Source organism: Squalius cephalus, assembly GCF_949319135.1.
Source record: "Squalius cephalus genome assembly, chromosome: 17".
Classification (NCBI taxonomy): Eukaryota; Metazoa; Chordata; class Actinopteri; order Cypriniformes; family Leuciscidae; genus Squalius; species Squalius cephalus.
Genome location: NC_137138.1, coordinates 14,614,875 through 14,632,878, shown reverse-complemented (window position 1 = coordinate 14,632,878; position 18,004 = coordinate 14,614,875). Strand labels below are relative to the sequence as shown.

Here is an 18,004-nt window from a genome sequence, read left to right as displayed (position 1 = left end):
AATATGTTCAGTTCTGCACTGGCACTTTTTGTCCAATTATTGCACTTTGTTTTACACTAGCCACCAGAAACCACAGACTTTTATTAAAATCCTCAGCCAAATTGTGTGGCAAATACATTATAAAATTAAGACATCCACATACAAAATTAAGCTAATAACTTCCCTATCTGAACCATCAGTGTTCTAGCAAGAATTAAATGCCTCATTATTCATATAAAACTATTAGCCTTTAAATAAATTAAAAAAGATAATTGCAAAAACACAAGAATCAGTGTGGAACACAGCATTCAGTGGTAATTGATCATTTCACAAAAAGCTATAGTGCAAGTGTGTCTAATGCAACTTAAAGGAACATTTTGTCTTTGTAAGGACATCATATGATGGCAGAGGCATTACCACATGATCAAAGTCAAGCTCAAGGTCCTTCAAAATCTGCCATTCCATAGAGGCAATGGCTCCACATGGGTGTTATTTATGTGTCAAATATAGGCATGAATCAAACTGTCTACTCTGGTGTTCGCTGAAAGCCAGCATTTTCAACCAGGGATCCGTGAAGAAGACATATGAAGCAATGAATACTAATGGCATTTCTAACTATCTGAATGAATAATAACTAATAATGTTAACCATTACATAACATAATCATTGCAATGGCCCTAATAAAAGTCATTAGGTGTTGCCAGGAAAATCTAGATTTTTGGTTTATAAAGGATTAAAAAAAAAAAGTCTTAAGACATTATATTACAATATATATACAGGATATATGCAATGCTAAAAAAATCTATATATATAAAGTTTTCTGTTTTAATAGATTTAAAATGTAATATACTTGTGAATTTCCAGCATCATTACTCCAGTTTTCAGTGTCACATGATCCTTCAGAAATCATTCTAATATGCTGATTTGGTGCTGGAAACATTTCTTCTTATTATCATCAATGTTGTAAACAGTAGTGCTGCTTAATATTTTTGTAGAAACTGTAATAAAAATTCATTCATAATGGTCCATTTAAAGCATCCTTAAAAGTATATCTTTTTTATTTAATAAAAAATTTCACTGACTCCAAACTTTTGTTGAACACCACAGCAAGTAACGACCAAGCATTCTCTTTTCAATTAATTAAAAAAAATATATATATTTTATCAATTGCTTGACAGTCTGTGTCATGCCTGCCTCATCATTACCCAGACCCACAACACAAACTCAAAGCCGAGACATGTTTACATCAAATGATTGCTTTCCTCATCAATAATTGAAAAAAATTTAAATAAATAAAAAATCGTAACTATCATGTTTGGCAACTGTGCAATAACTTTTGCCACAATACAAGCGACTCCAAAAACTGGTATAGCCTAAAAACACAAGGGATGTAAAAATAGTTCTCAAAATTCCTTGCAATAAACAACAAAAACACTTGGCTTAATCGGGCAGACTCCATTTTCAAATTACACTCAACAGACTGTTTATTGGAAAGCCTCCATCCAAAAAAACAAACAAACAGGATGCTCGATCAATTTAAGCAGCTGATAAGCAGCTTCAAGGCACCAAACTCATTCAAAAACTGCAATAAATAGCCATTCGTGCAGCTGAACTGACCTAGACAAGTTAATATGCGCGATCATTAAGCTGTAACAACAAAAACAGACTTGATGACCCGGAGGTTTATTCTAAAGCTGTTTGAAGAAAATGCAGCTATGCTTACATATGGTTGGATGGCATTAGACCTCTAAAGTAAAGCCTTTTGGCAACTGTGATGCGAAACGGCTAATTCGCAATGTAATTGGTGCAAGCAACATTCAAATTATCAGAACAAAAGTGAGAGGAGATAAACTCACCTCGGGCAAATAAACAACAACATGAATAACTCAGTTCACATTGCTCAGCTTCTATGTGAATACTTCAGTTAGTAATTAGGGGTTAGGTTGCAGATAAATGAAAAAGCTGTATGTTGTGTGTAGTCTGGTATGATATAGCTGGCCAACCCTGATTACCAATAAAATGAATGCTGTTCTTCGATATTTCTAGACAGATGATGGGAGGCTCGACAGGCAGGGTCAGGTAGCTAGGCAGGAAAAGTGGATCTATAACAATTATCTGTGATAATCTAGAGACTGATGCTCTGCCTCCTGCTCTATTTATACTCACAAAACCAAACACATCAACTCTGTCACTCACACCAGGAGCTGCCATTTATACCTTATCACCTTATTTCTGATTTGCTATGAGAAGTGGATAGAAAAACAGATGTTCATGGCAAATCTCATCATTTACATATAATTTCTAATGGCTGCTGCAGTTCCTCTGCATATCGAGTAGTTCTATGAGATCATACGCATCTCTCCACTTGATTAAATGTGCTTAATCGTTTTTGAGACCTGAGAAATGACCTTCATTTGATTTTGCATCTGATGTACATTTCATTACAGAATACATTTCAGTTTACATCATGTGAGAAATGATCAATATCTTAATGCTGCCAGCTGTTGTATCAATGAAGTCTAATGTCTTTTAATAAAGCTTATATTGAATTCAGAATGAGAATCGTTTTATAACGCATCACCGTTGCTGTGTTTCTGTGAGAGATGAAGAGTGAAATTTTACTACGATACTTCTTGGCAGCAAAACGTATTGTCAGTTCGGAGAATTACCCCGCTGACGAAAGGCTTTCTACATCCCTTGTGCAACTGATGTATTTACCAAACAGGAAATGATGCAATTACGTGTAAACACAATTGAAATGTGTCTAACAGGACCATGTAAAAAAAATCAGTACAGCCTGATAATACACAAATCTCTGCCCCCAAACAATACAAAGATCAGGGCCAAGCGATGTGTTATAAAATGTAGATAGTTAGATTTTACCAAGTCATGGTGCATATATTTTCAAAGCTATCAGCGGACAAGTCTGCTTCGATATTTACATGAAAAAAACATGGTGTAATGCAATAATATACCACTTATAAAATACAGAAAATATTTCTCAAAATTATTTCTTTGACTGAAATTAGGGTGAACAATAATTAAATGTAATGTTTAAATCAAGAAATAAAATCAAAGTTTTTCAAACAAAATCTTTTTTTTTTTTTTTTTTTTTTAAGTAGTCAGCCAATATGGCTTTTTCAATGGCTGATGTTGAGTTTTACACAATATTTAGGGTAAGTGTACCCATTAAGCCTGAAGTCAAATAAAAAAAAAGGAGAAAATCATATTTTATGCTGCTCATTATTTTAACCAATCCAGTGATTTGTTACTTCCCTGGCATTTTGTATTGCATACCAATCACATTTGGCTATGTTGAGTTAGCCCCACTCATGTGTATGCTGTCTCAGGGGACCTCACACAAAGTCACCCCAAAACTTTGGTGTTTCGGGACCCTTCAGAAATCAACACATTTCTGCAATTTTCAGCCATTTCTTTGGTAACTACATTGATATTAAGTCAAATAAGAGATAAATGTATTGTTTTTTGTGTATGAATAAATAGTACTTTATCATTTTATATAATTTTCCTTCAAATGGAAAGATGAGTTTTATTAGCTTGCGTTCAAAGCTAATCTCTAGGTCAAACCATTAGCCTTACAGAAAGATAGACTGCCAAAGAATTAAGGCAATAATTAAAAATTAATTATTTTTTTGTGATTCATTTTACATTAATTTACAAATAAATACATCATAAATTGTTTTGTAGAGAAGATTATTTTCATAAATTAACTTTTTTTAAAGATGGGCTTAAATGGTACAGTGCCACAAAACGCATGCAAACTATAGCCAACACAAGCTAACCTTGAGTGAAAAAAACTTAACATTTCTCAATGTGGGCACAATGAAAATTACTATGATACTAGTCCACAGTATATTTAAGCTCCATGCATATATTTGTAAACATATCTTACATTTTTAAAGGAAAACATTGTCTTTTTTCACCATTACTCACTGTGGAACTATTTAAGCCCACCTCATGCGTTTCAATGAGGAATCCCTCTAATTGCAAACTTTGATACATTTTCTGAGTGAAAGTGTTTAATTATAACATTTCTTTGTGTGCTTTTACCTTACTGACCTTTTAACCTTACCTTACTTACTACCGTCATTTACAACTATATTTAGATAGACCTACAAATTACACACATTCATTCAAATGAGATAGAGGCCATTTTGTCCTAAAGTTCCTTATGTATAACCGGGCATAATTCAGTAGCCAAGCTTGAGATTCCGGGCATGGAGAGGTACATTCCCCACAGTCCTGAGACCCTGGGACATTCCGGCTCCGAGATACCGCCACTTCCTGTCCAGCTTTGACTGGGCAAAACTCGGGACCCAAGCTGAGTTAGGGTTCCGGACTCCGGGCATGGAGGGGTCACCCAGTGGGCCCACTATATGCCAGGAGTATTGAGCCCTAACTCTGCTTTCTTCCTGAGATATGGTCACTTCCTGTGGAACTTTGATCGGGCATAACTCTGGAACCAAGCCGAGTTAAGGCTCCATACTCCAGGCAACTATAGGGGACCCCCTAACCCCAGAGTCTGGACCCAAAACTCGGCTTCCTTCCCGAGATACACCTGGTCAAACTTCCACCTTTGACCAGGCATAACTCGGGAGCTAAGCCGACTTAAGGCTGCATACTCCCGGCGTGGGGGGCCCACTAGGAGGCCCCCCTAAGCCCAGGGTATGGAGCCCCAACTTGGCTTGGCTCCTGAGATACACCCGGTCAAACTTCCAGCTTGACTGCAGCTACAACTCCAGTCAAGCAGACTTAAGGCTCCAGACCACCGGCCACTAACACCTACCCATCCGACCCAAGGCTCTAATCAAACATTAGCAAAAGGAATTATTTTAGTCGGCCAATCTTGGGCTGATTAATTGACCTGGTTAATACATCTGCCTGTCACTAATAAAAAGTCAAATTTATATAAACGAATATAGATAGATGAACAAATTGTTGAATCAGAGTTTTGAATCAATTCATGACACAAAAATGATCAACAAATGACATGTCCATATTCATGCCCTGAAGCTCGAAAGTCGTGACACTAGAACGGTGCAAACTATTACTAAACAGAGTTACAACTTAAAAGTGGTGAATTACTTTGGCAAAGCTGGCAAAATAGGCTTTCAATAAAACTTGGCTGCCTGTCCAGTAGAAAATCGAAAACAAATTGAAATTGGTGCTGACTAGAAAAAACAAAAACAAAGAAAAAAGGTTGGAAAACTCATAATGCACTAAGAAGGTTGTGGTCCAAGGCCACTCCCACCAGTCTGCTATGGATACACTTACCAGAGTCAAACACTGCCTTCCTTTAGAAGGAAATACTTCTTAGCAAACTTTCAGTCATACTAGTGTAGACTTGTATTTTTCCCAGGTGCAAGGATTCAAAGAGCAAAAGTTTGATGGGAGTTAGGGCTGTCAACGAATATTCTAAATTTGAATATATATTCGAATAGTTTTAAAAAACAGGAATTCGTACTGTCTAGCACAGCGTCACTGCTGAAAGTTGACAGTGCACTAAAAAGACAATGGAATAAATTGCAGTCAGTTTTTCCTTTTTTAATACAAGCACCAAGTAGCCTTTTTCTTTTTTAATAGCACTTTATTTTTTATGAACCTCAGGGTAAAATTTCTTTGTTGTCACATTTCTCGGAATTGTGTGCCTCGTTTTATTTAACGTTAAACAGAAAAGTTCCATGTTTACCACAGCACAGCTCGCTCGGAGCGTTCAATGTCGGTTCTATACTGTAAAACTTCAATTAAATGTTAATAAATTTGTATCAATCACTGAATAAAGCCTGCTATATTTGGGACAAGAGTCGCGACCTTAAATTGCATGCACAAAACTCTTGATCAGCACTCAACGTGCTTATTGTTGTTGTTAATTTAAACCGTTATGCGCAGAGAGCGCGTGAGCGCGAGGGCGAAAGAGAGAGAGAGAGAGAGAGTGCCTGCGAGTGAGCGAGAGTGAGGTCTGCGGTCTTGGCCATATTTACTTGGTTTTGTGTTGGTAATACATTGTCAAATATGTTTAAACTTAAATTTACTACCTATACAAGTACAGGGTTTCTGCACATTTTTTAAAGTCAAATTTAAGACTTTTTAAGACCTTTTTAAGACCCGAAGAAATCAAAATTAATACCATGCATTAGGGGGTGTGCAATATTGACAAAATATGTCTCGATCGATATTTTCAAAGTTTTGTTGGTAATAATTAGATAATATTTTACTGATTGTGTTTCTGTGCTTGGTGCCATGGCTGGTTTAGGCCTGTTGTTGACAGCTGACTGACGAAGATATTCATATTTTTGATATTCTATGCAGTGGTCAGTTCAAAAAATTATTAAGGGGTAATATTTGCCATCTTAAATTAATTTCCAGGGGCATTTTCACCTATATATTGACATTTGTAGATGTATGCATCACCTTTTATGTCAAATTCTAACATTCAAATTAAATTTTATTAGAATAATTACACAATACCACTGTTACTAGTAAAATTAAATCATTAAATCAAAATCCATCTTTGCAGTGCAGAGGTGACACGGTGGCGGCATCAGATCTGGCATTAATGTACACTGCATTTACAATTGCATAAATAAAGCTATGAGATTGTTAAATATGAACTGATTTCTAATTTTAACATTCTAATTAAAAAGTACTCTAAATATGAAACTAAAGCTGCCAGTAGGTGGCGGCAAGTCACTGTTTTTAATAAATGAGTTGAGGGAGTCATTCATTCAACCGATTCGTTCAAAAGGCTGATTCATTCGGGAAGCAAGTGAATGTTCATTGAATCATTAAATTGATTCGTTCAAAACGCGGATTCCATTCAAAAACTCATCGCTATCTGTTGCATTGAGACTCTGCTATGGCTTCATTTTGAAATTCTCGTCAGCGAAATAAAGGGAAAACAAACAATATTGACAATACCGTTTATAAAATTTAACTCACAATGTTAATTTATTGTTAATTTAAAACGGAAGTCTTGCTGATGTGATATTGTAGGTCTATGATAACAACATAATATGATATAAATATGAGACAAAAACTAATTTGGGAACATAGCCTACCTATAACAGCACACATCACGCAGTGAAAGCACGACAGACAAAAGCGATGTCAGCTCACACAGTGCCTCGTACATCGTTAAAACAGTAGACAATACACATTGCACACCACTACGCACATAAAGACTGAACTTAGAACTGAACTGACATTTACCAACTCGCTTCTTCTCTCCTCCTGTTTCGCGCGTGTAGGAGACGGAACTTTTTTTTTTTTTTTTTTTGTAGGAGACGGACGTAATGCTGCCGCGAAATGCGCGAATGACGCGAAATGTCACGTGAACAAGCAAATCCACAAAGACAGAATAAAGTACGCTAATTAGATGGTTCTAATTTAGAAAACATTTATATATATGTTTAAGTCAAATTGCCATCGAAAATTTAAGACCTTTCATAAGTAAAAATAAGACTTTTTAAGACTTTTAAAGGCCTTAAATTTTAAAAATCAAATTTAAGACGTTTTAAGACTTTTTAAGGATCCGCGGACACCCTGAAGTAGTTATGTCTCTTTGTATTAATTTGTCCTGTTATTGACGTAATGCGCGTCATTGACAAAATGCGCAAACAGATGTTCGAATATTCGTGTGTTTTTTAGAGGGAATATTCGAACGTCATTTTTGAGCAAATTTGACAGCCCTAATGGGAGTGAGTTACTTTTAGTTTCCAGTGAAGAGTACAGCATGTTGTAGGCAATGGCTAAAGGCTACAAAGAAGCATAAACATGCAGGTTTTTTCCTGCATTGAAAATATTTTGGCCCCTGCCATAATGAATCTTTGTCTTCCCAAAGATTTATTTAATCATTTAATAAACGGAAATATATTTTGCAAATAGATCTATTTTTTCCTTTTATATATGATTATTTTATTCCTTTTATTCCGTTCACAGAAGCGCTGCAGGTGTGTGATGTGACGATGTGTGAATCCATGTTCATGTCTTTTATGCTGCTATTTGCGCAATTAAAACTAAACCCCTGGGGGGAAAAACATATTTGATGGGTCACAGACACTTCTTCATTCTAATTTAATTTAATTCTAATTTAAACCCCTGATATTGGAGAGAACACTGCTACAGACAATCTGAAAAACCTCTGTGTTTGTAGTTAACACTTCAAACTGGATGGCAACGGACACAGTGATTTAGGTCAAATGGAGGGGAATACTAAAAGAAACTGAAAGCCGTTTCAGTATTTTTTATGTGTAGACATAGTATGATACAATTTTCAGAGATAAACCTACTCTTACAATAACTGTTTTGTCAATAACTCTGTCGATCCAATGGTCTGTGGACAAGGAAAAAAAATGTGGAGGCATAATCTTTAGTTTTCATAGCTGCATGATTAATCACAATTAACATGGAAATCGCGCTTAACCAATTTGGAGTATTAACCGAAAGGCTGCGATTATTTTTTATGCGCAGCTTGTCAGTGACGTACGGCTCTGTGATCGGTAGTAAATGCTGCTCCAACTGAAAGCACTGCATTTGAAAAAGCAACACCTGTCAAACATCTTTCCAAACATGAGAAGCATTTATGAACCTCTTGTCAAACAAAAGACAACATTTAATAAATCAATCAAAGCATTTCAATCTTCTGTTTATTCAGCTAAGACAGTATGATGCCCATAGGGATTTCCTGGAATGACGCGTGTTGTCGTCTACTTCCGTGACAGGGCAAATTTGGCGTGTCGGCGTGAGAGCGCCCTCTGGCTTTTAGATGAAGCAGCATTTACTACCGATCAGCTGCGCTGCACTGACATAAAATAATCGCAGCCTTTGCCAAATCGCATGTGGTTTCATTTCGATTAATTGTGCAGCCCTAATATTGAGCCTGGTTTCCATTACAGATTTGCCCAAAACTTTTGTGATATTTTCTAAATGTCAATAACACATTATTGCGAAATGACGGCATTTCCATTAACCGATGTTATGCGACTAAAACGTAATTTTATCCTCTCGTGATAAATCATTCCAAAAATCATGGCAACTGATGTTTGTAGGTTTATGTGTATCGCAGCCACCAGCTATTATTTTAAATCGAAGGAGACGTAGGCTTGTCATTCAAGCATTAATGGCAAGGAAAGCCCCTTATACTTGGGAGTAGCCACATATGAGGTGTTTCTGGGTGTTTCTCCCTTCTATCTGCTTCAAGGTCTTGATAATTGTGGCATTTCTTTGTTGTTTAGAATACAGTTTTTCCATAATTATTTTGTAATTTATGAGTTTAATAAAGAACTCTGTCTCGTCTTCTGTCCAAACATACCGCGCCATCTTTAAAGAATGATCGACTTTTACGAATGCCAGGTGACCTGTAAATGCAAAAAAACTTTCCATTGCAGTTTAGCGATATAGCCCATTCCTTTTTCGAACTGCCTGAAAAATCACCACATGCGAGTTTTTGCTAAATTGATAAAGTTTCCATCAGGTGTATTTTCAATTTTCAATTTGTGCAATTTAAAAGGTAATGGAAATGCAGCTATAAAAGCCCTGAAGTTGTCAAAAGTCCGCCAGATGAAGTGATTTGGTGACATATAAATGGAAATTTACTGGTCCACGTATCAAGGAGAATGAGTAAACATTGTACAATTACATACACTACCAAAATTGTAACAATACAAAGCAGGTTGAAAATCAGCGAAGTTACACTTTAATGGCCAAGCACGATGTAGCTTAACTTGAAAATCATTACAAACATATCCATAATGTTCAATAGTCACCCATCCCTACAGAGAGCACGCAGGCAGAGAAGCGCTCAAGGACAACAACAGTCCCACTTTACACAAACATCTGTATCTTCACGTTTAGTACGTGAAGATACAGATGCATAACAATGCTGCTCCATTTCAAAGCTGTGTAGACATAGTATCAGAGTATCAGACATTCCAAGATGAAAACACTGATAAAAGAAAGAAAAAGAGAGACAGAAAGACTGGGAATGGAGAACATGAGGTTGCTGCACTCACCGGTGAGAACAGCTTTAGCGGACGGGTCAGCCAGGTCCAGGGCAGACTTGCCGTCGGTGTTGCGGATGTTGGGATCGGCGCCGTGCTGGAGCAGAACTGTGCAGGGGAAACACAAGCAGTATCGTAACTCAGGCAGACAGAGGCTGCTGCTGGGACCGCTCGCACCGCTGACTGGGAGCGCTTGCCTCGGCATGGTGCAGACATAAACACACATCGCGCACCAGCGCACCAGGAGCAGCAGCGAAAACAGCCCGCACGGAAAAACACACACTGCAGTGAGACGGAGGGAAAAAGCCCATGTTACACTGAGAGTCCGACTCCAGGCATGTGACGGGAACTCGGGTATGAGAGTGGAATATCAAAGCATGTCTTTCGATCCTCTCCACGGCCCCCTGAGAGAAAGAAAGAGACGACGAGAGCCGTTCACCGGCGCTCTGCTTTTGATACCCAAGTAACGCAGAGCACCTAGAGCGAGTAGCGTCTATCAACTCTCTCCAATTCTCTTCGCTCTCTCTCTCTCTCTCTGTACAACAACATACGCTTGTACACAGGCTAACGTACACGTCCCCTCCCTCTGCCCTCCCTGTCCAATTCACTACCCTCCTCAGTAACACTTCCACACATCTCGCGCTGCCTACAATTCGTCACACAGATCTGTGGCATCAGAGAGGAATTACACAGAATACTTCATAAAAATGGGCATTTCCATTGCTTCAAATCAAAGGGAATGTCCAGGAGCTTGATACTAATGATTTCAAAATCAACTAATCAACAATGACTAATCAGTCTTCAGGAAGACTTGCATAATCTGATTTGGGTTCACCTGGATCAAATTATTGATTTATTTGTGCAGGGAATATTCACTGTACTTTGACGCATTTCCGTTTTGGTGACCATTTGGTGACTTCTATTGTTTGAAGAAAACACTACATTGAATAATATTTCTCAAAATATTAAATATATAAACAAAAATTTTAAAAAAAGTATTATACATTGTAGGTCTGGCCGATATGGCCAAAAAATACAGAGATATAGTTATTTTAACTACTTTCTATTTGGATAAATAAAAAATCTGTATTTATTTATTTATTTACAAAAATGATTTCACATCCTGCCCAATGTTGTGCAACAATGTTCATATTGAAGGCTATGAAAACAAATACAGTAACCATGTAGGCTGTGTCATATATTATGTGTATTCTAACATTCTGAACATTCTAACATTGTAACAACATTACAATCCAAAAACAGAAGTTTAACAAAAGTTAAATTCACTAATAAATCAAAACAAAAGTACAGGCTAGCCTAAACGTTAATTGGCAAGAGGAACCCACATTCACTCATTTGAGCTTTAACCCATTACAATAATCACTTTACAGTTACTGCTATCATAAAAACACACTTACTTATAGGTTTAAAATTCTAAATATGGCACATTTAACGTACAACAATAAATATTTTACAAAATGTAGCTATATTTTAGTGCTCCTATTCTATTGCGCTCCGTCTGTTTGGCGGCGATGCTTCGTTCACTTAAGTCTGTGAAGTTTAGCGGAGACTCGCTTGCATAAGGCTCCACTCCTGACAGCAAGATTTGCTAACGTTTACAGATGGAGAATATACCTGTAAAACGTACCAAGAGGCAAACACCACATCTCAAACACATTAAACAGCGCAAGTATCTGTCTGCACATGTAGGCTATCTGTAAGAGCATCTGAAGAGGCAAGCAGATTTAAACTAAGCAGGTTTACTATATCTATTTTACTATATAGGCTTTATCTATGTAGTTATTTTGAAGCCCTTAATATAAAGCATATCTCATGTTTAGGACAAAATGGGATTATACACTCACTCTGTGTCCTTCACTATTTTTCAGATGCGCTCAACTACTGTCCATCAATATAAAAGGTAGTGCCTCTTCCTACATTGTTTATAAAAAATATATTGATGTATTGTACTCAATGTACTCCCCAGCCCTAATACATTGTAAAATAAATAAATGAGTTGACCTCACTATCAATGTCTTGGTTGTTGTACAATTTGTCAGCCAATCTTCTCTGAAAGAAAAAAAAAAGATTATAAATAACTGCAAGCTAATTACTGCAAGCTAATTAATACTGAAAAAATGTCCCACAAAATATTAAGCAGCACAACTGTTTTAAAAATTGATCATATGAAATGTTTCTTGAGCATCAGATCAGCATATTCAAATGATTTCTGAAGGATCATGTGACACTAAAGGCTTGAGTAATGATGCTGAAAATTCAGTTATATTAAATTGTACTAATATTTCAAAATATTACTGTTTTTACTGTATTTTTGGTCAAAATAAATCTGACCAACCTCAAACTATTTTGAACAATAGTGTTGTTGATGACGGCCCATCATGTTGGGACCGACTAAAGCATATGTTTTACAAGAAAGCTGTTCTCAAAACACTACAGTGTCCAATATTTAAAGCCTGAGAAGGAAACAAGTGAAGGAATTCTGGCAAAGAAGCTTGAATTAAAAAAAGAAGAGCAATCTTGTGTTGCGCGAGTCTGATTGTATTGCTATGCCGGTGACTCATAGGTCATCCATTTCTCATCAGAAAAACATCGTTTTGACAAGCATTAAACCAGTGTGTGAAATACACCACTGCATAAAGGGAGGACTCTGGTTTTGATGCAGAAGAATAAGGGATGAGGAAAAAGGTTTAGCTAAGTGGGAAAATACAGCTACCATCAGCCCTCTCAGTCAAATTAATATGCACTAAAGGCCCCACAGAGACCACATTTGCATACACTGGTGTCATGAAAGCACTTGAGCGGTGGGCTGCCGTGGGGCGGGTGGGCACAAAGGGTTGGAAGTGTCTGCGTGACACGATGGGATGATTAAAATTCGCTGGCGTGCTTATGACAGCTAGCCTATCCATCAGGCGACAGGCGTCGAGGGGACATTTCGGTAACCTCCGCTCTGCAGGCGGTCCCCCTCTCTATGAGACACATCTACGTTGTTAGCATGCTTATACTTTCTGGAGGGTCAATAACACAATGCTTTTTTGTCCGGATAGACTTGTTAGTTCAAAACTACACTGCAATGTTTTAATTTTAGTATTAAAATGCATTTGGATATTTTTCGGGCGACGGTATATATGTCAGCATGATACAAATGTTCAGGTACAAAAATTATAATAAAGAAAAGATCTTTGCTGCAAAGGAAACATGATTAAGTAGCTTAGCAACATTTTTATCAAACTAAATTGTTGTGTGGTGCAACTAACATTCAGAAATATTAAAGAAAAAAATGGAGAGAGATGGAGGACCCCTGCCAGACCCTGCATGACTTGGTGTCAAGATAAATAAGACTTTAATAAGATTATTAAGACTTTGTCTCTTAAAATATAAGATCATTTGACTTCATGACTTAATGTCATTTGGTGCGACTCCCAAAAACATATTTATGAATTAATAATTAATAGGGCTGGTCAAAATGCCCGCCTTTGCGAGTATCCAAGTAAACATAGTCAGTTATGGCTTAAGTAAACAGTAGAGGAAGAACGCATCATTATATTGGATCCGTGCATTAGTCTTAAAGTGACAGCAGCCTAATATTCCTGCTGCGGTCTGTGTTCTTAATGTTAATCAAACAACAAAGACAAAGATATCACTCCCTGCTCTTCACTGAATAACGTTTTTGTAACTTTAGGATGAACCTTTAGGCTATTTAATTTGGACAGTGAAGATGTCTACTGTGAGACCTCCCTAAAAAAACCTTAAAAGCACTGATTATTTCATTTGCGTCTTTGTTCTATTGTATTTATTTATTGGTGTTAATGCTTGTGGTTTAATTATTTGTTCTTTTTTATTAATGACTGTTTACTTGTTTTTATTAGGATAATCTTTGAAATTTATATTAGCAAGTAGTTTTAGCTGTGGTATCGAAATTGGAATCGAATATTGTTAAATTTCACTGGAATCTAAAAATTTGGGTGTCATAACCTTATTTATAACAATACAAGAATACATGGGTCAAAAACAACAAAAACAATAACTACTTAATTCATTCATTACTTCTTTTGTGGTGGGGCCAGTGAAAATTGAATCATTGAATTTACTGAATCGAATTGAAAATCAAGAATCAAATCGAATCGAGATCGAATCAGGGCATCTGTATGGATACTACGGCTGGGTAAAAAATATCGATTTCTCGATTTTAATCGATTCTCATTTTTACGAAACGATATCGATTCTTAAATCCCAAGGATCGATTAGTCATCCTGTTTTCAGTTGATGAATGAATGGAACATTGTTGCGAGCATCCCATCCAATAAATCGCAATAATATTTGTGCTTTGTTATTATTGATATGAAACAAAGTCTCAGATTTAAAATTACGTCCATTTTCTTACGAAATTCAAAAACATAATTACCGTTTTGGCGCTGTGGCGTGAGATCGCTCTGGCGCAGCTCAGCTCGAGAGTAGCACGTGATCTTCTCTTCCGCATTAATAACACCAGTTACCGCGCGAAATAAACATGAATGAGCATCTGAAAGTGTGTTAAAAGATAGAGTACAACTTATCGAAGTCCGTATCATGTCACATGGAATCGCTCAATCAGTGTTTCAAAGACGTTAACTTTCCAGTAAACAGTAAACAATGTCATGTACGTCACATTTACTACAGAAAAAACATATCCAATGACCATAAACTCGTTAGTCAGCTAGAAAAATTAACTCTAGAGAGGAGCATTTTGTTAAATATATGCACCATATTACATATTTATAATTTTTAATGTTCTTCAATATTTAATGCATGTTTGAATACATCTGGAAAGTTTATGACAGCCACCATTTAAATTTTTATATAATTTCATATAACTTTATTATTATAAAGTGTATAAGTGTATTTTAAGTGTTTGTATACAAATCAGTTAATTTTTACCTTCAATATTATAATAGGCTAATGAAGCCTATAGGCTACAACTGACTCCCATAGTTTACAATAATAGTTAAGAGATTTGTTTTCCTTAAGAAAATTTGCACTGTATTGTACCTGATATCCAAAATAATCAACATTGAATCGAATTGAATCGTAATCGAAATCGAATCGAATTGCAAGCTTGTGAATCGAAATCGAATCGAATTGTGAAATTTGTGTCAATACCCAGCTCTAATGCATACCCAGCCCTAATAATTAATGATATATGTAAAAAATAACAAAAAATTCTTTCAACATGAAAAATAAAAAAATAATCAAGATGTGTACACTTGAACATGTACTTTTTATATGATCGCTACAACCATCACATGACATATCAGAAGCAGACTGAACCTTTTCATCAAAAGTGTTAAAGTTTTTCAAAAAGTACATTTTAAAAATGTGGTAAGTCTGCTTTAAATTACACACTGATTTCTTTTCTTTCTCACGGACAATCTTACATGTCACTGACCCTGAAATAAACCAGCCAAAAAAAATGCATGCTGCTCAGAATACAAAGGAAAGGGCCACAGAAACAGCATTAAAACAGGCGCAGAGACCTACAGTTGGTCATAAGGACCTTCTGAATAAACAGCGGCTGCCGCGTGCGCAGTAATTGGTGGATGGAGTGTGATCATCAGAGTAGAGTAATTATGGCCGAACACTGAGAGGGCTGATTAACTGAGAGCTTCAGAGAGAACATGGGTGCTTGGGTTAATGCATAAGCATGTACAAATCCCCACTGTTCTAACAGGATTCAGAGAGGTTTGGATACACACACATATCAGACACAGCCATCTCTGCAAGCTGCGTTCATTAAATTTCTCGACATACTTAGACAACGGTGAAAATGCCCATTAGTGCCAAGTGAAATCATTAGCAACTTGATAACCCCAGATGGGAATGAAAGAAACGACTTGAGGGGCTCGCAAACACGCACACGGGCATGCACACATATTATCTGAGATTGAAGGTGTGCTCGTTCGTTCATGATTAATCGATTTATTGATCTTTAATTTCATCCCTAGGAGTGGAGACAGCTACGGCTCAAGGCTATGAGAGTGTGGAGTTTAAACTTGTTCACTAAGAAGAAAAGTCAGGAGTGAGGTGGAGAAGTAGAGAAAAAAAATTTAAAAACATGCTGTCGCCATTACCGCCATCCATCTTTGAGGCAAGGAATGACGACACGACCTCTAATTTCAAACTGCCTCCCTGCAGCTTTGGGCTGATGGGCGCAACATTTAATGAGTGGAGACCAGCAGCAATCCTAATTAGCAGAGGGAATGCTAATTATTTATTTATTATGAGCAAAGGGCAGAGGTGACAACACTTGTTGGGTTCAGAAAGGATGAAGATCTGATAGGAAAAAAGCTTGTATTCATGAAAAATCTAAAGGGACCAAACTAGCCTAGTGCTGTTTATTATTTGTGTTAATCTATTATTTGTGAGGCAAGCTAGAAAACGAAAAAAATTAATAAAAAATGCATCAACTCTAACCCTTGTGTTATGTTGCGGATCAATTTGACCCATTTTGATTTTTGAGTTGTCGGAAACACCGATTAACCTATGTTTTTTTTTCTTGACATTTTGTGACATTTTCTCATTTAGGGTCATGGACATGCATGCAAAGTTTCAACATGCTGATGTGTTTTGACATACACTCATAATTTCTGTTACGTTTGTGACGTTCGTGCATGGGTCAATTTGACCTGCATATTTTAACGTTCTAAGGCAACTGTACCAACCCAAAATAATATTTTGGTTATATTTTGTTATTTTGGTTTTTAACTACCCTGGTGAAGGTAAAAAAGGAGCTGTTTCCCAGTTATTTCAATACTGTAAAAATGTTTGTCAGCCACAAATGGTAAAAATTAGCTATCATTTCTTTTTTCAAGCTATCTGAAATACTATCTAACCTGTTATTTTTCTTGAAATTTTGTGACTTTCTCATTTAGGGTCATTAACATGCATACAAAGTTTCAAGTTTCAAAGGTGTGTTGTGAAATTTGCATACAGAAATTGTATATGATCTTGCTGTTTGTGGGTCAATTTGACACATTATTATTATATACTGTTGAAAAGCAACTGTACAGACCCAAAATAAAAATAAAAATAAACATTTCTCTGTTGTATGTCAGAGCTAAGTAAAAAAAAAAAAAAATTGTAAAAGTAACAAAAAACTAAAAAACTAAAAAAAAACTAAAAAAAAGTCAAATGTAAAAATATAATTTACAAAACATGTTCAACTCTAAAATTTCAAGAAAATAAAAGCTAAATATCTGAACAAGTTATGTGCCTATTTTAAGGTTGATATCTCTTAAACTTTCAGTAAGATTTGTTTTGGGTGCAGTAATAAGCTTTTCGCACTAGATGACATCCAGACTCCACTGGTGAGCATATAAAGACTCTCTGATTTCCATGGTTTGAGTGATCTGAACCATATACCTATATTTCCATAATTTTCTAAATATATAAAGTAGGCATCCTATTCAGAAGTAGTTTGGGCAGTAATGTTAATATTTGATTTGAATTCAACCTCTAAAACCCACATAAAAAACATACGGAAAGAACCAGGGCTTGCTTTATAGTTTAGCACAGAATATATCCCTATTTCTCTACTGGTCTTTCATTTATTTTGAAAAACAGTCACCAAATATGAAAACTAGAGTCTGAAAGCTTTCAAATGATATATAGTTTGTCAAGATTACTTTAGGCTTTAGACTAAGATATTATAGGTATAAATGTGTAATCACTAATGTCCCACAGGTGTGGGGGAGGGCCAGTCTTAAAAAATAGTGGTTAAAAACATTTTTATAAAATCATAAATGTATTCTTTGTAATGTGTGAAAAGTATTGATATTAAAAGTGAATTATGTATACCTGATTGTATGTTTTTTTGTGATTTTTGGAGAATTGTATTGAATCCAATGAGGGCTTTCAATTTGACCTGGATCATACAGACCGTAAACAGAAATCGAACAGTGCACAAGGGTTAAAGGTACTGTGATTTTACTTGGACTAGCAAATGCACATAT

At 36.2% G+C, this 18,004-nt stretch overlaps 1 protein-coding gene across 4 annotated transcripts in view; it reads right to left on the bottom strand.

The window, feature by feature from the left end:
- The window catches only part of tnksa (tankyrase, TRF1-interacting ankyrin-related ADP-ribose polymerase a), a 99,653-nt gene that overhangs the window by 74,991 nt on the left and 6,658 nt on the right, over positions 1–18,004 (bottom strand). For 2 of the 4 annotated variants that reach the window (XM_079847747.1, XM_079847748.1), the window contains exon 3: positions 10,011–10,106. The exons of the other annotated variants lie outside the window; for them this stretch is intronic. In XM_079847747.1, coding sequence (XP_079703873.1) covers positions 10,011–10,106 — 96 coding nt within the window. The remainder of the gene's footprint in view (positions 1–10,010; positions 10,107–18,004) is intronic. 4 annotated transcript variants of the gene reach the window in all.